A 25509-nucleotide genomic window follows, 5' to 3' on the forward strand; every position below is an offset into this window, starting at 1 on the left:
GTATATATTATATATATATATTAGTTATACTATTTTGCATTTATTGGGCTGCGTTCGGAAACATCATTGTTATTTATTAAAAGTTAAACAAAGATAGAACGACACTATAGTGTGTACACAGATGATGTTTCCGAACGCAGCCCAGCATTTAGAATTTGGAATGACAAAGAGAATTACTCTGTTCTTGTAGAAAAAAAGAAAGAATATGCAAAAACAAAAAGATACATAGAAATTGATAGAAACAATCCTAAATAAATTCGCGATGGACTAATATATATTGTGGCCTCTCTGAAACATTCTAAAAATAGCTGGCTGATTCCATGTGTGTCATCAAAATTATTTAGTCATCATCAACAATTAGTTGATACATACATATGATAAAAATATTCGTAAGGATTGCATCATCTAAAAAACAACAGATACACAAATGGAATATTTACATTCGTATATTGCATTCCATAAAATATACTCGTGTTGAGAAAAAACGAATGTCTAGTTCTACGCGTGCGAAATTATTTCATCATTTTTCATTATTCCAATACTTTCCCTTAAATTACCGATTATTTGGGTTATTCAGGGTCACGTTTAATTTTCTCCGTCACCTCCGCTCTTCGATTTTTTTTCTCCATTTCATAACACGCACGCATACATTCACTGATATCACTAATTACTATTACTAATTTTATTCTGTATTGATTTGAGCAATGTTTTGGTAATGTCATAATCCAAAACACTATAATAAAGTATTTTTTCATTAAGTACGTTTTGAGTTATTTTATATTTTAATCTGACATATTTTGATATAAAAAATAAAATATTTCGTAAAATATTCAGTTCTCGATAATCTTACCGTAATACTTTTACGTACAGAATAATGAGACAAATTAATTAGTGCAAAAAAAACAAATAATTGTTTTAAAAAATACATTGTAAATAATTTTTTTAAAAACAATTATTTTTTCATGCTAATTGATTTGTCTCGTTATTCTGTACATAAAAGTATTACGGTAAGATTATTGGATACTGAATATTTTACGAAATATTTTATTTTTTATATCAAAATATGTCAGATTAAAATATAAAATAACTCAAAAAGTACTTAATGAAAAAATACTTTATTATAGTGTTTTGGAAAGCTCTCGAGGTAAGGTACAAGAATTTGTAATGAAAAATAGGGAGTTCCATTTAAAAAATTTAAAGTGATTTTTATATGACCTTGACGGTGCTATTCAAGGTCATACTAATATTATTATATAATGCACCACTTAGAGCTCTACAACTTTTGCATGAAACATTTTTCACGGAAATGCGTTGCTTCTTCAAAAAAACTGCTGAATGGGTGCTCTGTTACACCCTGTATAACAATGATATGAAAATTTTTCATTAAATTGATTCTAATGTCATATTTGTATTGTTGAAGCAATAAATCGTTTGTCATCTTATATTGTTGAATAATTATATAAATTAGTTTTTCATATTTTTTGACTATTGCAATACGAATTTCAGCAATCTGAATAAATGGATTTCAGGTAGTCGTCCTTTCATTGTACTCGTAAAGATCAAAGAAAATAATGGATACCATTTAACTTTATTACGAATATTTTACACTGTGAATCTTTCTGTCAGATAAGTGAACAAAAATAAATTTACACATGTAACTTCACTACCTTCATTTATATCTAAATCCATCAGAGATGACACAAAATGTAATAAACTATCAAGACATTCAAAGATACTGTACACCAATACCGAATTGAAATTGTTGGAGCACGTCACTCCTCGCGAACAACAAAGGTGTAATTAGATTCAATTCTATACGGGCAACGTTTCCTAGTTTCATTGCGATTCCCCCGCCGACGGCACACCGAACGTTCTCTGTGAAATTCTCCATGTTTTCATTAAAGAGATCTCCTGAAAGTTTATAATGTATATAAATATATATTCAATATATATTAATTAATGGAATATGAAATTAAGCAATTAATGAACTAAATATTAAGAGAATAGTACAATGTTCCTAAGCAAGATATTGAGATAGATACAAATATAAATGATAATGCAGATAGTATGAATTGATCGTGCAATTATTTAATGAATTTTTCCACTTTTTAAATCTCACTTTCATTCTATTATGTCTCATTGCTTTGAAAAAATTAAGATTTTAGCAATTCTTAACTAGCAAATCAATCTCCAATGGCAATCTTTCGAATTTTTCCCATGGTAAACAAGAGTCAATGTATAATTATCGTATCACTCTTACTATACGTGAAAGTGGAGTTGGATAGATTGCCGCCATTGACGAAACCGTGTAACCTAAATAAATTCCCGAAACCATTATGACCAGGTCTAAATGGAAGTGGCGTATATACGTGAATAGCCGCTGCCCAATACATCTCGCCGCCCACAGAATTTCCGTTGTCGCGCGGTCCGCATCCTCTCATATCGAATCCCCGAAGATTCAGCGGGCCACCCAAGAAAAAATGATCAGCGATGCTTATTTTCATATCGTTACTGATTGCACTCAATAGTCCGCACTGAAGGCCAAGTTGGAATGTCTATCAAAGATAGAAAATTTTTCTATGGATCAATCGCATCTTCACCGTTCCCCACTTCCGTTATTTGATTATATTTTTTTATAAATTAATTCTGACATATTCTCTACAAATTTTTGTTTATATCTTTTTACAATCGATATAGAATTTCTCAAAATGACAAATATTTTGTAAAAATATTTTGTATGATAAATGAAAACTTACAAGAAACTTGTGTGGCGACCAGTTATTTTGTATAGTAAGCTCATTCTTTAAGAAACCTATGTCACCACCTAATCCAGCCATCTCTGTTGTTAATCGCATGAGGTTCCCAGTAACGGGAAATATAGCTGAATCTCTTTTATCTATTGTCCAAATATATCTCAATGCGGATTTCAAATTCGGCCCGCATTGTTCCCGAACGCGAAAGGCCGCTTGTTTCGAACAAGTTATGTTTCTAAATGCAGCTTCATACTGTATATTATGTTTAGAAGTGCCGGTTTGATTGAGCTCCATGTCAAAAAGTAATCCCTTATCGTTTTGTTTAAAACCAGACCATGGAAAATCGTTTGTCGTGCTAAATACAGTACCAGTTAATCTATAAAGGATTAATCCAAATTAATACAAATTTAATGCAGTAAAATTAGGCAGATACATCAATGTTCCAACTTACACTGTATTGTATAAGCTCTGTGGAAACGGTTTAATGGCAGATACATTGAAGTTGATCGAACTTTTATTACCATGAGAGTACTCCATTTGAACACGTTCTGCTCTTCCGAACAGATTTGGCGCTCTCGCACCGATAATCAAGGATCCTTCGTTGTTCCCAACCATCGTGCTAATACCGCCGACCAAACGTCTCATTTCACGTACCATAAAAGTGACCTAATGGCAAATATACAACCTATTGAACATTACAATTATACATTCTCACATGTGATATACAATAACAAATTGCATTTAATAAAATATGTTTATGATAACAAAATGTGGTAACGAAATACATTTAAAACTGAAAAATTACTTAGTATTTGTTGAATTAATGTGTAATTATATAGACCCACTTCTACACCATCAGGGGTGGCTTCAGGACCTTGACTGGTGTCAATGTAAACTCCGATATTTTTAAAGCATCCCAAAGCATCTAATTTCTCTCGTACTTTATAAGCACGTACAATAACATCCTTGAAATTTTTAGCTTTAAACAAATCCATCACTTGTGGCTTGATTATATCGTCTTTCGTTCGCATAAGTCCGTCCACATGTATTTTGTCGACTCGTGCCTGCCGTAATAAAAAGCAATTTTAGAAATTCTGTAATTAAAAATTTGATAACTGCGTTTAAATAATTTACATACTTTAACTGTCTGTAAAACAATACGTTTTGTTTGTACATTTTCTTCTTCCTTATGTATCCGAGATTTATTATTGAGAAATGTTGGCTGCAAGAAAAATAAAGATAGAATTTTAACATAATTTTTTATCTAATAATATAAAAGTTAAAAATATTTAAATAGAATATTATGAAAATATACTAAATTGTAATATAATATAAACTGCAAACATACAAAGTCACCCATTGGTGATCCATCGTGTTTATTTATATTATCCTTAGATGACTGATTTAAGCCTGAAGGATTATTGAAGGGTTCCTGAAAAAAAAATATCCGCTCGTTAAACCACGTTCACATACATATATATATATATTTCTTAACGGAATTAGAAACATACGAGTTACGTAAAATTTGCTACGATATTAATCGTTATTCTCGAAAATTCGGATGAAAATTAAAGTTATCTATCAGCATATTATTAGAGACCTATCAGTATATTATTAGAGATTACTCATTTCCGAGAATTATACAAGGTTTTTAGGTTATGCCGCATTTCTAATAATAAATATGTACATATACCTTAGCGTGGACAATACCCATTTTATTTTATCGATGAACTTTTCTTTCAATTGCCGCGTTAAAATTTCATACCAAAATCGATATTGTGACGTTTTCGCGATGATAAAATGTAAGGGAAAATTTATACAATTTAAATGTTGAATACAAAAAGAAATATATCGAACACACAACACATACACAAATCGTACGGCATGACCAATGCCATCACCGGTGCGAATGCAGTACTATATGTTAACATGCGCGGCACACGTGATAACTTTGTCTGTCACGTATCAAGATATCACTTTTTGAAAAAAAACCGCGAATAACGAATTAGTCGTTACTTTTATCATTATTTTTTTAGTTCTTTAATATCTTATATCTATTCAATAGATGTATTTTTTGAAAAAATATTTTGTAGCCTTCTATCATAGGCTGCATTCTGATAGTCACTGCCAGTAATGAAAATCTATAGTAACGTAAATTATAGATTTTACAATACTGATAGTAAATATTGGAATACACTCTTAATAATATTAATATTTCTCTTATCAATATCTAAAAACGATGTTTGATAAAAATTTTCGACAAAATTGAAATTTGTAAATTACAATTTAAATTCCTATAAAGATAAGTGTATTAAAAAGTGAAGATATTAATAATATAAAAAATTACGCTTTGTAAGAGAATAAAGAATTGAAACACTCGATAAAATTACGCATAACAAAAAAATATGTAGCTAAAAAAATCGATATTTCTAAGAATCAGTGTGATGTAAAATTCAATCAAAATAAAAATTAGTTGATGTATAGTAACTTTTTATTATTATTCTTTCTTTTGTTTAAAATATTTACAAATAAATTGTGTAAATTGAGAGAATATATAAATTTAAAATATATATTTTTATAGTATAACAATAAAAGAGAGATGTTGTGGAAGATCATTAATCTCATATAAAATATTCTATAGAAGAGAATCTTAATATAAATCTGCAAATATCAAAGTAGTGATCTATATAATTAGTTAAATAAATATATAAGATTCTTCTCAAAATACAATTTATATCAGTTAATCAGTTATCAGAAAAATTCGCGTTTCTTTGTCACACAAAAATATATGTATATGCATGAGTGTATGTGTACATACACACACAAATATACATAAATTTACAACATAATATTTTGCACAATCCAGTTACTAAATATATTTATATTTCTGATATGTATATATAGGATGTCTTTTAACATTGTGTTCAATGATATATTTTGCACGATGTTATATAATTTATCATTCAATCACACCTAGGTAGTTGAATGACTATACATATTGATTTTATTTCCACCAAAAACACATTAGATACGAGACATCCTATACAACTATCTTATTAGAGAGGAGACATCCTTCTCTTGTTACATATGTATAACATATTCAAAATCTTTTTTGTGACATACAAGAATAACTGAGAATATTAGAATACAGATTCCAAAAAAGTTATTAACAATTATAATTGATATTAAAAATTTGAAACTCTAGCAATAACAGTAATAGATATATCATATTACACTATAATATCGCTTCAAAATAATAGTTGCAATAAATGTATATCACAATTTTCTCTCTAATAATTCAATCTTAATTTTCTAATAAAGTTTATAAAATTTGTAGAAACTCTTATTTCCGCCATGAAAAATATAGCATATGCATCTTATATGGCATCTATTATAGTTAGAAAGTTAAAGGTACTTAGGCTAAGTTCAGGGAGCATGCTTACGTCCTAAAAGTATCATCTATCTTTGTTACTTACCGAAAGTTAAATAAGGACAGAGGATTGCTATAGCGCTAAAAGCATGTTCTCCGAATCCAGCCTTAAGCGGGGAGCACACACTTTTGCATAAGCGCATAATCATAAGCATAAGGAATTTAATTGGTCAATTTCCTTATGCAGAAGGATATGCAAAAGTGTGTGCTCCCCGCTTTAGAGAATTGTGGCTTCCATTAAAATATACTTTCAAAAATAATATCTTCTTCCGTCAAATTTCACGAATTATCTCACGACTAGCGAAAATCACGATATTTTTAGATTCTTGATGCAAAAAAATTATCGTTTTTGCACTAAAAAATTCATTATATTTTCTTGTCTAAAATTTTAAAAAGTGTATCAAATATGGTGACTGTGTATAATAATAGTGACTATTTTAATTAATAACAATTATTTATATAGAAGCAAAGAGAGAGAGAGAGAGAGAATAAAATATATGTCTGATCGTTAATATTTTGACAAAAACAACATACTTTTTGCACTAATCTAATAGTTTTCAGAAAATTATATTACACCCGCATAGATTCGCATCAATTTAACGAATTTTCTTGCTTAGACTGCAGCAGGGCTAATACGCGGAGTTGTATTAACCGGAGAGAGAGGACTCCCATGGACCTCTAAATCGAGTTCGGAAGTCGAGAGACAATCTCTCATAACTCTATTCCATCTGTCGGTACTTTCGTTGGCGACTACGTATGTTTGCGTGATCCTTGGCTCTACAACATCAGTCTCGGGTCTCTCCAGAGCACGTAATGCTTCTTGATGTATGATAATCTCATTGGTGATGTACGCTTCGCGACGTATCTTGTCCCGTAATTTTGGGCTTATATCAGGAATACACCACCGTACAAAGTTCATCACAAATGCTACGACATTCTGCAAAATATACACAAAATAATAATAATAATTAATAATTATTAGTAACTGTATATAAAATAGCCCAATAAATGTGCGATACACACTATCTTCTTCATTTACTGATTGAAAGAAGATAAATCGATGCGAAAAGCAAATAATCTAAACATTAACATATATTTGAATAAAAAAACATACCTCAAAAACGACGATAAAAGCTAATCTAGCCGCTAGTATATGCCAAAACATGATGGTGTAATCATACTTGTTTGGCGAGTCTGGTGATTCTCTGTAATCTTGATAACGACAAATCTCGATTGGGGCTTGACCTAATGACGCCATAGGTTGAGTGCCATTTTTCAGATCGCTAGTATTAAATTTTGACAGAGAATGCTCTAGGAAATCTTCTAATGAATAATTATCAGAAATTGTTATACGATAAACCAGCCTTGGTATAAAATTTGAAGTAAAAGCTATGATGAATGCCTGAAAAAATAGAAGTGATAATGTGCTATTTAAAAAAATAGTTGATATAATTATTAAATCATAAACTTCATCTTTAATACAATTATTAAATTCCATATTTCTATTTCCTTGCATAAAAAGTTAAACTTACATTAGTAATAACGGATAATTTGGAAATGGAATCAAGAATGCGGTACCATATGCCTATATCTCTCACGCGCTGTCCGACCGGTCTTCTATACATGGTCAATAACTTTTTCGCATCCAATCTCATCTCAAAAACATTATTCAATAATGCAAAGAACGGCGCCAAGGGAAATGCAGCGACAAAAATTGTAACAAATCCATATTGTAGCACTGTAAAAAAAATTTTTAGTTGATATATATATATATATATATGTGTGTGTGTGTGTGTGTGTGTGTGTGTGTGTGTTTGTGTGTAATAAAAAAATGCATTACTTTCATTATTTATTATTGTGTTAGTATAATATATATTGCTTCGTGTACTTTACCCATTTCTAAATATTCGGGAAAAAGACTTCTGGGTCCCCATTCAACTAATTTATAATCTCTGATCCACTGCAAATATTTTCTAGACGAGTATCTCATATTGTGATCTTTCAATGTTTTTGCACCTACATGGACTTTCAAAGTATTCATCCATTTATAAAATAGTGGAAAAAGCATTTCCAAGATAGTATTCATAGCTTGTTTGCCAATCATGATAATACTTAATTGAATGCATAATTCCAAAAGGCAACCACCTGGTCCGCACTCTTCTTGTCGAAAGTTAAAGAAACGATTATAATTTCCTGGATAGCCAATAAATTTTCCTTTAAAGAAGGCTATGTAAAATATGGAAGCATAATAATTGACAAATTCCAATAAATAAATTTTTAGGGTTAAGCTGTCATCAAATTCAGACTGAGTACGAAGCAATTCAAGCTGAAAACAATAATAAAATATATGGAATTTTTATTTGTTAAAAAAACAATAAAATGTCTTTACCTTCAAGATAGATTCTAGTCACATTTTTTTTCTATTTGACAATAAAATTTTAATTAAAACTATAATCCATCATTCTTTTGAAAATTATTAATCAGTATAGAGAATGAAAAGAATTTTATTTGAATTAAAATTATTTTTTCAATAAGTAATACGTTAATAAGTGGATAAAATATAGTATAGAGAATATTTTATTATTATTAATTTTACATATAAATATATTTTCACTCAATATTACCTCTGTTAAATATTCTGCCAGCCAAACATATAGCCAATTGAACAAAATGATACAACAGAGATTAATGCTTGCAGCAGTAGCAGTAGTAAATAATATAGCATAACTGGTTACCATAGGATGCCCATAAACACTTAATGCAGTTAAAACAGACATTCTGTATAAGACTACTCCGAGCACAGCAGCCATAGCTACAGCTATCTGTAAAATTATAATATATTAAAAAAGTTACTTTTTTTATTCTTTTTCATATAGACAATAAAAACAATTCGACATACCAAAAGTAGAACAACTGAGAAACTAAGAATTGTGGCAGGAAATCTCATCTTCCAATATGGTACCTTTGGCTCTTCCGTATTTGTAATAATATTAATAGATTTTTTTTTAATATGCGCAAGCCGTGCTAAGTACTGTGGCCTAGGATATTCTTCTTGAGCATCTAAACCAGTCAAATCCCATCTATGAGTTATTTCGGCAGAGTATTTCTTCCATAATTCAAGGAACAATGTAGCTATAAAAATGACAATGCTATATCACATAAAGTTATGAAATATTATATAATGAGGTGTAACATAGCCATATAATTATTTAGTAATTATTCATTAGCAAATTATAAATAATTTTGGCGTACCCCACAATGACATAAATATAGAAAAAAACACAGTTGAGGGATTGTCAAACAAATAAGTAATTCTCGCATGTAAACATGTCTCCTTGAGATCCCAATAGCCACAAAAATGATCACATAATGGGCACATTTCGATAGTACCATTGCGATTACAAATATCTTCACTTGGTTCATTGTAATACAAAGTAGAGCAACTGTATATGAAACATAAAAGACCAACAATACTAGCTGGAATCAGCATATGAGTGTAGAATCCTAGCCAAGCAAAGTAAAGTCCAATCTTCACACCAAAATACTCTTTAATATAATCTAAGGGCTGATAATGGAGGCATTTTCTCAAACTAGCCCATTCAGTGTACAAAAGATAGCGCATTGAATCTGCAGTATGTAGATTTCCCTGTGAAAAAAGATAATATATTTAAAGTATATGAAGTGTGAAACGCATCTTATATTTCCACATTTAAAATAACTTTTTTTTTAGTTACAAATAAAGATAAAAAATTTTAAAAATATAACTTACATCATGAAGCGGGTACGCCGCGACGTATGCATGCTCAGATATCAATCTTTCAATACCAAATGCAAAATCGTCTTCCTTGGTTTCTGTGAATCTAGTTCTATCCAATATAAACTGTACAATACGCGACCGAGTTGCCGATGTGAAAAAATTAGGCGAATTCAGATCGAATAAGTATTCTTTATCTCTGCTATACACAGCTGTAAGGTTTTGCTTCATTGTCGGAAAAATGGTTGTGTCAACATAATATTTACTCATAATTCGTCGAATAAACGTATTGACTTCTTGGATAATAAGATTGCTATTTGTTTGATGTATTTGGCAGCCAGGCAATTGTTTCATAGGCAATCTCAATTTCAATATTTCGGCATATCGTCGTAGAACTTCCTTAGGTGCATGAATTTTTATAAAATGTAAGCCATTTGTTTCCACCAGTTCATACTCCAGTTCCAGTCCTTCTTTCTCGAGATTTATTTCAAATATCTAAAAATATGACATAAGTTTTCACAAATCATAAAATTGGCATACATTTTGTACAAGGAATTGTTTGAATTTACCCTTCTGCGTTCAACATTACGATAGGTTTGCGCTTCTCCATTAAACTCATCCCACACAAGTATAAAATCGATTGAGCGAATTTCATCATGAAAATATAAACTATATTTTGTGCCAGAATGAGAAAGCTGAAATATAAAGATTATTATATTAATATTTCTTAAAAAAATATGTAACAGTCAAACTTAACAAAGTGCAACAATCTATCAATCTTCTACAATTACAAAAATAATTGTAAGCTATTCAATAGTATCTGTTAAATTAAATATTGCTATAAACAATTTACAATTATACTTCTAATAATAATCAATAAGTAATAAATGAAAGACAACATCTTATACGTATTGATTGTAAAATGTAAGAGAATTGATTCTTACCAATCTTGAGTCATATATAGTATTTCTTGTATCTGTGCAGCTATCGTTTATAACTGTGTCACTTGTATCATTATTTATAGTGGACAAATCATCCGAAGGATGAAGATTATCCAAAGAGACAGCACTGTGCATACTGTTTGCACTTATCGCGTCTTCATACAGAGTATTACGAACACTTTGATACAATGTTTGTTCCGAGCCTTGATTTAAGCCGTTTTGCACTGATTGATATATACTTAATCCAGGAGTACTGCTTGTTCGCCGTTGTGTGCATGTAAGAGAAACCTCTTCATCATCCTCTTCCATTTTTCAATGAGAGTTCATAGAGTTTCAAACCCTTTTTTAAACCAAATAACATGTACATCATGCAAACCCCCAAAAAATAGCTTACAAAATATTATATAATCAAAAAGTATGGCAACACATTTTTTATATATATATATATATATATATATCTAGTTTTTTTTATATATCAAAGTTAATATTTCAAAATCATGGCTTGAATTGCAACAGGTGAAAATTTAAATGTAATCGACAAGCTTCCATACTTTCACAGTTTTACACAGCACAATTTTAATTTTTTAATTTTTTGTATAGATTTATAAGATATGATACGAAAAAGTAAACTCATAAATTATAAATAAATCATAAGAATACACACAAACATGCTTTTCTTTCTGCTAATCGAAAGCTAACCAAAAGGCAACATGCTTTAAAAATTATACTCACGAAAAAAACAATCACACAAGTCTGCTAATTGCTAATAGCCTATTGTTTAAATAAATTGCACCTTTTTTTTTTTAAATCAATGATGTTATTACAGAGATAGTATCGTAGTCCTACCTGATACTGTCCTTATAATAACCATTTATCGAATGATTCTGGCACCTTTATTCCTGAAGGACTATCTCGATCGTTCTTCTTTTTCGAATTATTCTTATTAAATACGTGACACAATTATATCATTATAATAAAAAAAGAAAAAAAAACGGATTTTATAATAATTAGTTCTTGCTACGTGACTCGTACTTTGAACCGCACATTAACATGCCGCGTCATATTCCGAATAATAGCTATAAGTCACAATTTTCTGTTAGCGAAAATGCACGAACAAATATGTCACGAATTTATTTTAATTTTATTCAATTTTGAATAAAATATAAATCATTTTCTATTTTTTAATATATAATTTACAAAATGTTATCTGAAACATTTAATGTTACCTAATTTAATGTTAACTATAAACAACCTAATTTATGACCAATTAACAAGTAATTTATTATCCTGCACATATATGCAATCACATTGAAAATATGACTGATTTCTAATCGGAAGTAAATTTCCGTGAAGATATTTGTTATCGGAGGACGATAAAATATACTCTTTAAATCGCGCTTATTCTCTATTTTGTTTTATTATTTATTTAAATCTTATTTTGTAAGAAAATTAAGTTTATTTAAAATACATATATAAAGTGTTTTCCTTTTATTAATTTTTACCATCTCAGTAAATCATATAATATTTTATTTCTTTTATACATAACAATTTTTAAAAAATTTAATAAAAAATATATTATTAAATTTTATTAAAAAAACAATAACTCCCCCCCCAGTTTTGTTTGCAAGAAAATTACAGTATATTCTATTTCCCAACACTGTGCCTATTATTTTATATATATATTTTTTGATATCAATATATATAATAAACTAATTATTGATAATATTTATAGTTTACATAAATAAATATTGTTTTTATATTTTTTCCACTAAGAAAGAACAAAATAATTTTTAAATCATTTTATCCTTTCTTAATAGAAAATGAGTTATTTGTGACATCATACTTCTTGCATAATTAATATATCGAGTTCTTCCTTTGCTGGATTCAACACTGCATCGATATTATAAAAGGCAGCGTGCAACGTTATCAAAAACCATGAGACTCCTGAAAAAGAAGTTGCATATATATATGTGTGTGTGTGTGTGTTTTATATATAATATCTAATATATGTATGTATATATATATATATATATATATATATATATATATATATGTATTATTATTATTATTATTACTATTACTATTATTATATATGTATATATGTATGTTTTATTCTGTATAAGTAAAATTATATTTTCAAGATATCTTACTTACCAAGTACCCAAAATACAGCTGCATGTGCACCAACCAGAAAAAATACAGGCAGTGAACAAATTGCAACTATAGAATATGCTTGTGCTAGCGTCAGTTTATGATTTAATATTGTTAATTCTTGTTTTGAATGCCGCTGAGAGAGTTTATAACATATCCCAAGAGAGGCAGCAACTGTCATTAATAACAGAGGTGAGGTGATTCTAAAATACATTTAATCATATAGTGATGTCTTAAGAGACATCCATAAACAATTAATAGTTATATACATCTTATGCTAAAAAGTATTAATATAAAATATAATAAAAATATCTCTTACAAACAATATATGACTAATCCAATAAACACAAATAGATAATTGCTTTGGAAATATTCGATATTCTTTACAACTCGTTTACTCAATCTCGTTATATTAGGTGGTAGCCTAATGTTGTTTGTATTAAGAAATAATGACCAAGGTCGAATATTGGCTTTTCTATGTTCAATCCAGTCGTGAGCTTGAGGATAACCTATTTGATTAAGTGGTAGTTGAGGTAATTGAAGAAATTCAAATCTGTAAAATAATACATATGGAGAAATTGATTACAGAGCGTAACGTAATAAATCAGATCAAACAGCAAAGGATTCTCTCTCTACTTGATTTTATATATTGTATATATATAAATGTTTTGTCTCTAGTTTTTCTAACATTAAAATCGTAACATATATTTGTAATGCACATTATTCCACATTAATTAATAAGCAAATAAATAAACAACAATGCTCTATGTTTTGACATGTTACGCCAATGCATACTGTGACGTTTGCTTACAAATTAGCTAAATTATATCAAATCTCGAAAGAAGTTGCGTATCAAATTGAAACGTTACCCATTCGTAACTTTATGCTTTTCTGACGAAACCTGCATATCTCCCATCGGAATCTCTACATGCGCCATGATTTCCTATGAAAAATACAGAAGTTTCTCGTTACTGGTTCCAAGACCACTGCGTTCACAGCTGTCTTCTACTTCCTTATTCTAGCACGCGATTTTTTCCCTTTATTTACACTCTCTACGTCTTATATTTTCTCTTTTCCACCTGGAAATGTGGATATGTATTTTGTTTTAAATACAAAAAATATAAAAAGATTCAGCTTGTAGAACGAGCATATTTGACATTTAGCTAGAACGATACTGTCAAACTTCATTTGTCATTATTTGTTATCCATCTTCGGGTCAAATTATATTCATTTACTAAAAGAATCGGTTCATTTATGAAAAACTTCCCGAAATTCGTAACATCCAACATCAAACAGAATTTATTCGAAATTTATCTGCGAATCTCATTAATGCGACGTCTACAATAGAGATTTTAAGTCCTTAAGCCTTAAGAAATTGACGCATAATCACAGTCAAGTATTCTTCTCATACTTGACTGTAATTGGTCAATTTCTTAAGACTTAGGGCTTAAAATCTTATTGTAGACGCGGCTTAAAAACAGATCATACTCTGTACTCTGTTCTGATTGGTCAAATTTCAATCTTGAATCTTGAATCTTGAATCTCGATCTTCAATGCATAGTCTGATACGGGCTTAAGACGATCTTAAATATGAAGCAATTAACGAGCAATCGTTTTTATATTGGATATATTTGCAGTAGACTACGGAAAATATGTTTTTCCAAGAAAATTATTGGTTTTTTTTTGCAAATATATTATAAAAAGATTAATTATACAAGTGGAGGGATCGCGAATATCATAATAGAGCAAGCGAGGTGCAATTATTTTCTATCAAAAAATAAATAAGAAACGTTGATTAAACCTTTTGAGATATAGTTATAAACAATAGAGCTGTTATATTATATTTGAATATTCTCGCCGTTGGCTGCTGAGCCATATAGTTCCGATAGGCGGCCGATAGGTGGCGACGGTGTCGCTTGGAAAATGATTAATTTGTTAATTTTCGATAAAAAATGCAATAAATCATAAAAATAATGATGGAGCAATATGGAGTAATTAAAGAGCGATCGTTTCATGCTGGATATAGTTGCAGAAAATTATTGGAAATATATTTTTGAGTAAAAATGATAAATTTTACGTTTTTTGTAAATATTTCAAAAACTATTAAGGGAGCAATTGTGGATTCTGACGGAGCAATTAAGGAGTATAAAAAAATATAATTGTTTTTAAGAAAATTATTTACACAATATATTTTTCAAAAGAAAATTTTTTTTTTTTTTTTTTTTTTGGCACTAATTGATTTGTCTCATTATTCTGTACATAAAAGTATTACGATAAGATTATCGAAAACTGAATATTTTACGAAATATTTTATTTTTTATATCAAAAAATACGTCATATATATTATAATATAAAATAACTCAAAAAGTACTTAATGAAAAAATACTTTATTATAGTGTTTTGGAAAGCTCTCGAGGTAAATTATAAGAATATGTAATGAAAAATAGAGGGTTCCATTTAAAAAATTTAAAGTGATTTTTATATGATCTTGACGATGCTATTCAAGATCATACTAATATTATTATATAATACGCCATTTCCTATATACAGCACAGAACATTGCAGCAACATTTGCAATATTGCCACAATGTTGCTACAATGTTGCAATGTTGCTGCAATGTTGTTACAACGTTCTCTGCTGTATGGGTTAGAGCTCTACAACTTTTACATGAAACATTTTTCACGAAAATGCGTTGTTTCCTCAAAAAAACTGCTGATACGGACGCTCTGTTGCACCCTGTATATATAATGACGCAAAATGATATTTCGATGATTTTCATACCCATACAGCACAGAACATTGCAGCAACATTGCAGCAATATTGCAACATTATAGCAACATTGCGGCAATGTTGCAATGTTGCTGCAATATTGCTGCAATGTTCTGTGTTGTATGAGTATATATTGCACATATACAGAAATAAAATGTATATTAAATATTGGTTTATGTATTATAGGGTTCATCTTCACAACGTATCTCTTACGTATTTCTGTTTCTACCAGAGAGAAAGAGATAGATAAATACAAAGAGAGAGAGAGAGAGAGAGAGAGAGAGAGAGAGAGAGAGAGAGAGAGAGAGAGAAGGGACGACAAAAGAGAGATATCTTCATCGCTCGACCCTGCCTTCGGCCTTTTTCGGCTCGCGCTCGCACTCGCATGCTGGCCAGATTGCAGCTGTTGGAAGAAAGTTCCTTACGCAGTGTAAAACACAAGAACGCGTTCTTTGTTCGGGAAAAGGAAAACGGCTCCCACGTGCGAACCGTATACGGGGTATATATCGGAGTACATATACCGTAAATACAATATATCCATCGTCGTATTCTTTTTTCTTACCTGGCAAAATTATTCGCCCATCGTAGCCACAGCCTTCGTCCGACTTGAGACAGACGAATGCAAAGAGATGAAATAGTCAGCGGCAGATGTTCGTTCTCGTCTTAAACACAGCTGCCGCGATATTGCACAAATATATATATACTTGTCATCGATGATATTCGGGAAATAATGGCTATTCCGCGTTTTTATCGCTATTATCCTGTATCAATAATCGATAAATCGTATTTAACATATTTAAAAATATTTATAGAGAATTAAAATATATACACGCACACACATTTCGTTAGCGATAAAATTATTATTAGTAGCGCATTATCGAGCAGATGATAACAAATCAGATTTTACTCTTTTACGAGATCCGGATTTAGTTTCGTCTCGTTTACAAAATAATATTTGCCTGAATATGTTTTTGTATATCCTTTATGCGCATTAGTTTTTATAAACAATATTTTATAAAAGTAATTTTAATAATAATATCACGTATTACAAAATATATATATATATATATATATATATATATATATAAAAACAAAGAAAATATTATTGCATGTCAAAACAAGTGCGTAGTAATATCTCAATATATAAGTATTGTCTTATATGAGTAAATACAATTTAAATACCAAATGCAATGAATTTTTCGACATTTTATTTGATGCACGTTGTGCATATTCGAGAAACAATCGACGGAGAGTTCAAGATGTAGTCTCGATATACATATTCGGAATAAATTGACTGTTAGAGAAACGAAGGAACGGAGAGAAAAATAATTTTTGTTTGTTTTTATTTTTTTATATTTTTTTTTCAATCTCGCCAGAATTTACGTGAAAGTGTGAATTTTCGAAATATACGCACACAATGTGCGGCCGGTAGCGGCGTTAGTAGGAGCAGATGACGGTAATCGCGATCATTGTGCGAGAGCACCGGAACCAATGGGCGCACGCGTTACAGCGGCAGTGGGCGGTCCGTTTTGTAAGCCGCGAGCGGATTGGTCGCCTTTGCCGTGCTCCGCCACCGGCTATACCATAACGAACCTGAGGAGCGTGTAGAATGATCGCAGTTTGAATGAATGCGGTCGCGTGATGAGATTCTGACAACGTGGTGAATCATCTTTATTTTTTCTTTCTTTCTTTCTTTCTTTTTTTTTTCGTCCTGCGACAATTTTTTTACGGTTAACGTTGCACCGCGCGAGACTTTTCACCCCTTCATCCGCGTGTGCGCGATTTCGCGATGATACCGCGCGTCGCGATGAAGGCCATGCAGAAGCTGCATTACGAGGCGTGCGACATGCAGAACGAGGAGCTGAGCTGGAGCTGCCGCGTTGACAATAACTCCGACTGCGACATCGGCAACACTTCCGCGGATGACTTTGGCACGCCGCCCCCGCTGCAGCCGCGGAAGCTCTTCGAGACGATGGATTGCATCGATGAGAGTCAGTCGACCAATAATAACAGGATTTCTCCTTCAGAAGGTTAGAATCGTTCCCCCTTTATGCTACTTCCTTAGCGTCCCTATTCCCCACGTCGAATGTTACCTTGTGCATCGTTGTCTGATATTTGTTTACAAATTAAATTTTTACGCGTCTTATGTGAAATTACGCTTTCTGTAATTTTAAGACTGAGAAATTGCAAATTTTTCCATACAACTCACATTCTCTATTTTAATAAAGAGAAAGAAAATAAAGAAGAAAAAAAATCCAAATAAATGAGCTAAAAACTTACACTTTCTATTCACTTCGCTTCAAAAGCATAAATTTGATTTTATTATCTACAACAAGGATTTTTTTCTTCGTATCGATTGTACAACAAATATTTCTTATCGAAATAGTCTTGTTGTTTTAAATATTGTAGCGTAGTGCATACGCATTTTGTTGTTGACGAAGAAGTTTTATTTGATCGTGATTTTAGATGATTTGATATTTTATATTCTCTTGTATATTTTTTACTTTATATATCTGTTTCAGCACATCTTCCGTTATTGATATTTCATATACATTTGTAACGCTTATTTGAATATATATATTTGTATAATAATATACGATAGGATCGCATTGTGTTCTATTGTGTTTGCAATATTTCTTAGAATCTATGCCAAAATATAAACATTTTGTGTTGATATCTATACGTACGTTATAAGTTTCAATGAACTTGTATTGCTGTAATGTTTTCCCGCGAATTACATCTACATTTTTGTCGCATTTATTTTTAATATAAATGACACAATTCGAGAAAAATTACAATCGATCCATTATGCTTGTTGGAATTTACTTACCAATTCATGATCTTTATATACATCAATATAAGATGTTTATATTTTGCATAGATTCTGAAGAACATTGCATATACAAAGACGTCATAACACTTAATGCATGGTGTAAAATAATTGATATCAGTATATTTTTAGACAATTTTTTTGCATCATACATTGTTCTTTTTTATAAGACTATTTTATAAAAAAAATTTATATATAAGCTTCTCTTTGTTCATAAATTATATTACATTATTACAATTATTTTTTAAATTAGGACTGTAACATCAGTAATTATAAAGCCTCTATGTACTGGTGATTACGCAATTATAAATATATAATGTTTTTTATTTAAAAAATGTATATATATATATTTATATTTATGTATTAATTTTAATATGGCTAACACACACACACATACACACACACAGAACAAAAATTTTCATTAATCATATTTAAATAATTATGCCTTTTTAAAAAAGGAGACAAGTAATTGATATCTATATATGGTATATCTGTATTTTGTTAAACAAAATTTTTGATATTCAATGTTGAATATTTGTATATCTTAATTTCTTAAAATATAAATATAATATACCTACAGATATATTATATTTTGTTATTGAATATGTATAATATACTTCTTGTATTATCTAACAAGCAAATTAGTTATTACGTTGCAAATTACATGCATACACACACATACAAAATAAATAATGTAAGTCATGTTATGAAAATATAATTGTATAATCTATATATTTTTATTAGATAGCTATTTTGATTCATTAAATTTTAAATTTATTTTACAGAATGTTATGTTCTACTCAAAAATTATCTTTCAAGCATATTATTTTTTTTCTTCATTGCTTCTTTTAACCATTTGTAAAATGATTACTTATAAGAAAATTATTTCCAATTTTTATTCAGTTATATATGAAACATTTTCATGACTTTGAAGACTTATCCTAGATAAATGTTTGATTATAGGTACTCCAGCCGTCAAGATTCCTGTCATCAGTCATAAAGATGATAATCCTGAGAAGACGTGTAGTCCACCTTACAAATGTGTTAGGGCCTTACGTTTATTTGATTCGCCTACTACTCCTAAAACTATGATAGAGAAGAATATAGTGATGCAGACTCCATTTCCATCTAAATGTACCAGACTTTTTTTCCTAGACAAACCTAGACCTTCTAAGATAAGTCCCAGTTACCAAAATAAGTCCGACAAACCTGTAGCAAATTTAAATCCATTTACACCTACTGGCATGTTAATAACAGCGAAGAAAAGAAGCAGATCCAAACGTAGTCTCAATGGGTAAGTATTGTGAATGTATATCTCGTTTTATTTTTAAATTTCCATGTTATATAATTTCTAATAAAATATATAAAGAATATTAACTGGGAATATAATAATCTAGATTACAAATTTCTATATTATTAAGCAGAGATTAAAGCTTGTATCAGATTACATATTGGCTAATGAAGATCGAAGATTAAAGATTAGAATTTGACTAATTAGAACAAAAGGAATTAAAATTTCTTTGTCCTGATTGGTCAAATTTCAAGTTTTAATCTTCAATCTCGATCTTCAATGTGTAATCTGATATAGGCTTTAGAGAACTATTTAGAGAAATCTTTTTGACTTTGTTATATAATAATCATTTATGTATTTCTTTATTAATCATTATATCTAACAACAAGGCAAAATTAAAAGAATACAATTATAAGAATTTGCATTTACTATTCACAGAAACGAATATTATGCCACCATATTATATATGATTATACATCTATGAAGATGAAATTTGAGATTTGAAAGTGAAAATTATTAAAAATTTTAAAATATATAAGTCTATTATAACTTTTGTTATAAAGAAAAATCAATTACGAATTTGTTAAAGTATCTCAAATAAATGAAAACATAATAACGCGTATATACATCACTTCTCTTTCTCTTTTTAAATAGTAGTAGTGGTAGCTCACCGGACATGCAAAAACCAAAGTTTGATCTCGCCGATTCTGAGGATTCGGACAACGAATACGAACACGCGACAAAACGCGTGGCACTGCAAGATTCAAATATATCGCGATACCACAAAGAATTCCACGAACTCGATTTGATCGGGAGCGGCTCGTTCGGCTCCGTATACAAGTGCATCAATCGGCTGGACGGCTGTACATATGCTGTCAAGAGGAGCCGGAAGCCGATCGCGGGTATTGTCAGTGAATCCAGCGCACTAAATGAAGTATATGCCCACGCCGTGCTCGGCAAGCATCAACACGTAGTCCGCTATTATTCCGCTTGGGCGGAGGACAGTCATATGATCATCCAGAACGAATACTGCAACGGCGGCAGTCTCGCGGACGCGATCACCAATCTTCAGAAAGAGAAAAAGCAGTTTAGCAAAGCGGAGATGCGTCAGTTGCTGCTACATGTGGCCGAGGGGCTAAAATACATACACAGTATGCAACTGGTGCATATGGATATCAAACCCGCGAATATATTCATCTCCAGGGAGGGAAAATTACCATCGAGCAATTATGATTCCACCGATGACGGTTTCGAGGAGGACGAAACTGTCGACGAGATCACATACAAGATTGGTGACCTCGGCCATGTCACTTCCATCAATAATCCACATGTGGAGGAGGGCGATTGCAGGTATCTGCCGTTGGAGGTCCTACAAGATGAATATAGTCATCTACCAAAGGCTGACATCTTCGCTTTAGGATTGACTGTTTATGAAGCGGGTGGCGCGGGACCCATGCCGAAGAACGGGCTTGAATGGCATAGATTGAGAGAAGGAAATGTACCAGATTTACCGCATTATGGTCGCGATCTCAACAGCTTATTGAAGGTACAATTTTATTTCTAAAGTTTTATAGATTTAACAAAGAGAATATAATTGTATTTTTTTTAAATATGTTTCATTGATGATTGTTGTTTTGCGTTATTTGCAGCTGATGACTCACCCCGATCCGCAGATGAGACCATCGGCAACTTGTTTGACACAGCACAGAGTTTTACTTCCGCTCGGGAATAAAACTAAAGCGCAATTGCGGAGGGAATTAAGTTTGGAGAAATTAAAAAATGAGATTTTAACTAAGCGATTAAAGGATGCGGCGATATTTCTGAAGAATATCGCGCCAAATGTCACTGATAATATCGACAAACAATTGCGATCGGTCACTATGCGACCTCGTGTCATAGGCAAAAAGATCAATCGTAGTAACAGCATTATATAGTGCTGTTATATTGTATAGTGCTATAACGGACAGCACTTGTATATAGCGGAAGAGTATCAATGCGTAGAGCTTCTACGTTGCTTAAGTGGTAAAAAATTTTCGCATGTAAAAAGCGAAAAATGCCGGCTTTGATTTTCGGTTCATCGTTATCGCACACTTGATACTTTTCTTCTCGCTCATACAATAATGTTAAACAAACGTCTATGATACCATCATATGTAGCTGTAGGTCGCAATCATCAGTGACATTCGAAAATGTCGCGTCGTCTAACCGTTTAGTTATAATCATGTTTATTATTGCGGTAGTTCCATTAGATTTCCTCATGGATGTCGCAGAAACGATATAAACTGTAGTCTTCTTCTCGGAATTGTAGTCGGTTGAATTTTAATTGATCGAAAGCAACTTTTTCTTTGCATATAAAAATGGTTTTATATTTTATAGATATATAGTGCATCAATTGTATACTATCAGCATGTACTTTCAGTATTCAGCATGTTTCAAAATTATATTTAATTTCATTTTGCATGTGCTCAGAGAAAAGAGAAAAAAAAGCGCCATTGGTTAAAACTTATTCTGGAAAAAAAAAAGCAATAATATCGACAAAAAGAGAGAGGGAGGGAGGGAGGGAGAAACATATTGCCTCTCGATATTATTGATTTTTTGTCTTGTATTGCCAAAAAATCTATCTATTCTTTATCTTTTTAAGATGTAACTTAAGCATATCTATAGCGCGAAATCTCAGGTTGACAAATATATTTTTCTATTATAACGTAACATTTTATACAATATGATGTTTATTGCTTAATAGTTAATTATCAATGCCTTTTATTATCATCATTTATAAATGATTGCATTATGACATTATTTAAACTATTATATTCTGATTGTATAAAAATTATAACATACAGAGAAAACCATTTCTACATTAATGCGATTCATAGTTTTCTATTACAAACAAAGACAATTAATTATAAAAAGTTATGTAAAACATATTTAGACTATTATTTGCTACTGTGCCGTTATACTTATGCTATAATAAAAAATTAATGTTCATTACTTTTATCAGCATTTCAAACGATATACAATAATTAACTATTTTTACTGATTGCGACTGCAAAATGATTTTATCAAATAATTTTGCTTGTATTTAATATTAATATTTGATTCCAAAACGGTATTATCTCTAATTCTGCTAATAATTCAGTAGAATAATAATTGGTTTATAAGATCACAAGCATGACATTTGATACTCCCTAGTATGACATTTCCATTAATAACAAAAAAATATAAAATTAGAAACTTAAATTTTACTTTGATACCATTTTATCATAAGCTTATTATCTTCCACAACATATACTCTCAAAAATTTGTATTTCTGGTCATATATTATACATTTTTAGAATAATCATTGATGTGTGTATGTGTGTATATACATACATCTATACACACGTGCATGTAACAATCTATGTTTGTTTCTTAATAATCTATGTTTGTCTAGTGTTATTAGCAGATAGGTGCTATAGTTATTACAAATAACAAAACAAAAAGATAAAATAAAAAAAATTGATTTTTTTAGTTTTTGACTGATACTTGTCACAAAATTTTTACAAGGTTTTTGAAATGTGCTGTGGCACACACATACAAATATTATTTACGTATAAATTATATTTTTCTAATTATGAATGGAAAATTAATCGTTTTTCTACATTCATTATATTTTTTACATGTCATATTTTGCGCATTTAACTCTTTCATTAAAGTCTTTATTCTCGTAATGAGAACACTCACAAATAATAGATATAACAAATATTTATGTTGCTCGAGTGATACATTGAAACTCATTTTGCAGAATTTCACGATTTCCCAAAGAAAATGTTACCCTTACAGTTTATTACAGATTGATTTGTAAACATTATTGTAAAATTTTACTTTGTCATTTGCTAAGTTGTGCTAAGATGTGCTGAAATGTTATTCTTTCTAATTTCTTTGGTATTAAGAAGAAATGCGACTTGTCGACTATTTCTGTCTCTTGCGAGCGAAAACGATTAATCATACAATTATATTATATATAATTAACTATACGGGAGACAATATCTTTTTAAGAATGGGTCCTTAAATCGGATATTTGTTAAGGATAATCGTCATTGTGCTAAGCACTGTAGATCAATATATAAGTTTTTGCTTTTTAATTGTAAAATTATAATAAGATAATAGTCTTTGCATCAATGTATCTTTTTCTTTCATATTCTTTATATGGATATTAATCGAAAATAAGCATTTATCACACTTTAAAATGTTTTTATAAAATGATGCAAATTAATAATATGATGAATATCGAATCAATTAATTGATTTAACAGTTTGATTGATCAAATTAATTGATGAGATAACACTAGTTAACATATTGAAATTTGTATTATTTTATACTTTATTATTTGTATTGGTATATTCTTACTGTAATATTTTGTATAATTCTGAATGTAAATTTATGTGAATTGTTTTATGCTCGCAAAAGATTTAAAAAAAAAGAAACCGATAAGTCGCGTATCGTAAATTCGCTTTATAAAATCTTGTGATTTTTACTGACTCTACTGAGCATAACATGCAAATCAATTTGTATTTTATACATTACTGATTATAATGAATAGATCTGTCCACATATTTTTGTATGAGATATCTCCCATTAGTTTGTAATACGTTTTTTGTTCTTTTTTTGACGTGATGACAAGATTCGCTGAATCTTGCGCTCATTTATCGCGCGCGCGCGCGCGCGAGTGTGATTAACACATGTGACAAGAAACTTTGTGAGAGTAATCGCATTTAGACATTTATAGTCTAATTTTGTGTCTAATTTTATAAGCTATTACAATTATTTAAAATAGTTATGTATAGCGTGTTATGTAAATTATGTATAGCATTATGTAAGTTATATATAGCATTATGTCATTTATGTATAACATTATGTAAGGATATGTGAATATCTTTCTAAACAAAACAGAAAGCAAGTGCCGAAATAGATACGTGTCAGCAATAGGGTGAACCTTAAACTATAGATATATGCTTGTTTACCATGCTTAAACGTAAATTGTTTGAAACATTTAATATCATTAATTATAAATTATATTATTTATATTATTTCTTTGGTCTTTTTGTGCGTATCAGGTTCACCCTGTGACCTCTGATCCCACAGGATGGGCATGCGTATAATACCTTTATAATTCTTATTATTGTTATTATTATTATGATAATAAACAGGCTGTTATACTTTCCACTCTTAAAATTTCTATCATATAATCACAAACCAAGGATAATACTTTGTACTTTCAGATAATCTAAATAGTTATTTGGATAGTTTCAAAAAGCATTGCTAAAAGTGCTATCTCGTATATAAATTAATGGAGTTAATTTGTAGAAATTTATATAAATGTCTAGAAGGCTTAGGGTGATTCATTTAATTTCAATAATATTACATTAGCATACCCTGACTTTTGAAAATAATTGTTAATATTATATGGTTTGCATTTTTTTGCTTGTTGAATTTTTTCATATTCTCTCTTTTTTTATCTTTGAATTTGAGATGTTATTTTAAAATTAATAAAAAAAAAGCATGTATTTTAAAGCTGCATACATCTGATATGAATTTAGGTGTATATTCT

General features: G+C 30.1%; 4 protein-coding genes across 13 annotated transcripts; 1 reads left to right on the forward strand and 3 right to left on the reverse strand.

Annotated features, from left to right (window-relative positions):
• Positions 1-1572: 1572 nt before the first annotated feature.
• Positions 1573-4642, reverse strand: LOC138940599 (sorting and assembly machinery component 50 homolog). Of its 3 annotated transcripts, none has more exons than XM_070309629.1 (8): positions 4447-4640; positions 4102-4185; positions 3892-3975; positions 3599-3817; positions 3205-3419; positions 2757-3129; positions 2261-2555; positions 1573-1911 (listed from the first exon to the last, which is right to left on the reverse strand). In XM_070309629.1, exons 1-8 carry the CDS (start codon positions 4465-4467, stop codon positions 1727-1729), a joined length of 1476 nt encoding a protein of 491 aa, XP_070165730.1. In that variant the 5' UTR covers positions 4468-4640; the 3' UTR covers positions 1573-1726. The 3 variants fall into 3 exon arrangements, with proteins under 3 accessions (XP_070165730.1, XP_070165732.1, XP_070165731.1); XM_070309631.1 differs by having other exon boundaries at positions 1748-1911; positions 2370-2555; positions 4447-4642; XM_070309630.1 differs by having other exon boundaries at positions 1809-1911; positions 2266-2555; positions 4447-4641.
• A 722-nt stretch (positions 4643-5364) lies between these two features.
• Subdued (anoctamin 1) lies at positions 5365-11957 on the reverse strand. 7 transcript variants are annotated; one of them, XM_070309627.1, is made up of 11 exons: positions 11770-11957; positions 10882-11131; positions 10507-10632; positions 9953-10432; positions 9436-9829; positions 9083-9315; positions 8808-9005; positions 8077-8509; positions 7716-7921; positions 7298-7585; positions 5365-7120 (listed from the first exon to the last, which is right to left on the reverse strand). In XM_070309627.1, exons 2-11 carry the CDS (start codon positions 11011-11013, stop codon positions 6797-6799), a joined length of 2814 nt encoding a protein of 937 aa, XP_070165728.1. In that variant the 5' UTR covers positions 11014-11131; positions 11770-11957; the 3' UTR covers positions 5365-6796. The 7 variants fall into 7 exon arrangements, with proteins under 7 accessions (XP_070165728.1, XP_070165725.1, XP_070165726.1 ...); XM_070309624.1 differs by having other exon boundaries at positions 10882-11218; XM_070309625.1 differs by having other exon boundaries at positions 11725-11957.
• Positions 11958-12340: 383 nt separating this feature from the next.
• On the reverse strand, positions 12341-14389 carry LOC138940576 (prenylated Rab acceptor protein 1-like). The gene is made up of 4 exons (XM_070309585.1): positions 13899-14389; positions 13349-13582; positions 13033-13232; positions 12341-12822 (listed from the first exon to the last, which is right to left on the reverse strand). The coding sequence occupies exons 1-4, from the start codon at positions 13964-13966 to the stop codon at positions 12716-12718; spliced, it is 609 nt and encodes a 202-aa protein (XP_070165686.1). The 5' UTR covers positions 13967-14389; the 3' UTR covers positions 12341-12715.
• A 2853-nt stretch (positions 14390-17242) lies between these two features.
• Positions 17243-25133, forward strand: LOC138940706 (wee1-like protein kinase). Of its 2 annotated transcripts, none has more exons than XM_070309828.1 (4): positions 17243-17829; positions 19593-19923; positions 20578-21466; positions 21570-25133. In XM_070309828.1, exons 1-4 carry the CDS (start codon positions 17589-17591, stop codon positions 21852-21854), a joined length of 1746 nt encoding a protein of 581 aa, XP_070165929.1. In that variant the 5' UTR covers positions 17243-17588; the 3' UTR covers positions 21855-25133. The 2 variants fall into 2 exon arrangements, with proteins under 2 accessions (XP_070165929.1, XP_070165928.1); XM_070309827.1 differs by having other exon boundaries at positions 17244-17829; positions 20575-21466.
• The last annotated feature ends 376 nt before the right edge of the window (positions 25134-25509 follow it).

This window comes from Polyergus mexicanus, unplaced genomic scaffold, assembly GCF_030449975.1.
Source record: "Polyergus mexicanus isolate NDT 795.1 unplaced genomic scaffold, iyPolMexi1.0 SCAF_17, whole genome shotgun sequence".
Taxonomy (NCBI): domain Eukaryota; kingdom Metazoa; phylum Arthropoda; class Insecta; order Hymenoptera; family Formicidae; genus Polyergus; species Polyergus mexicanus.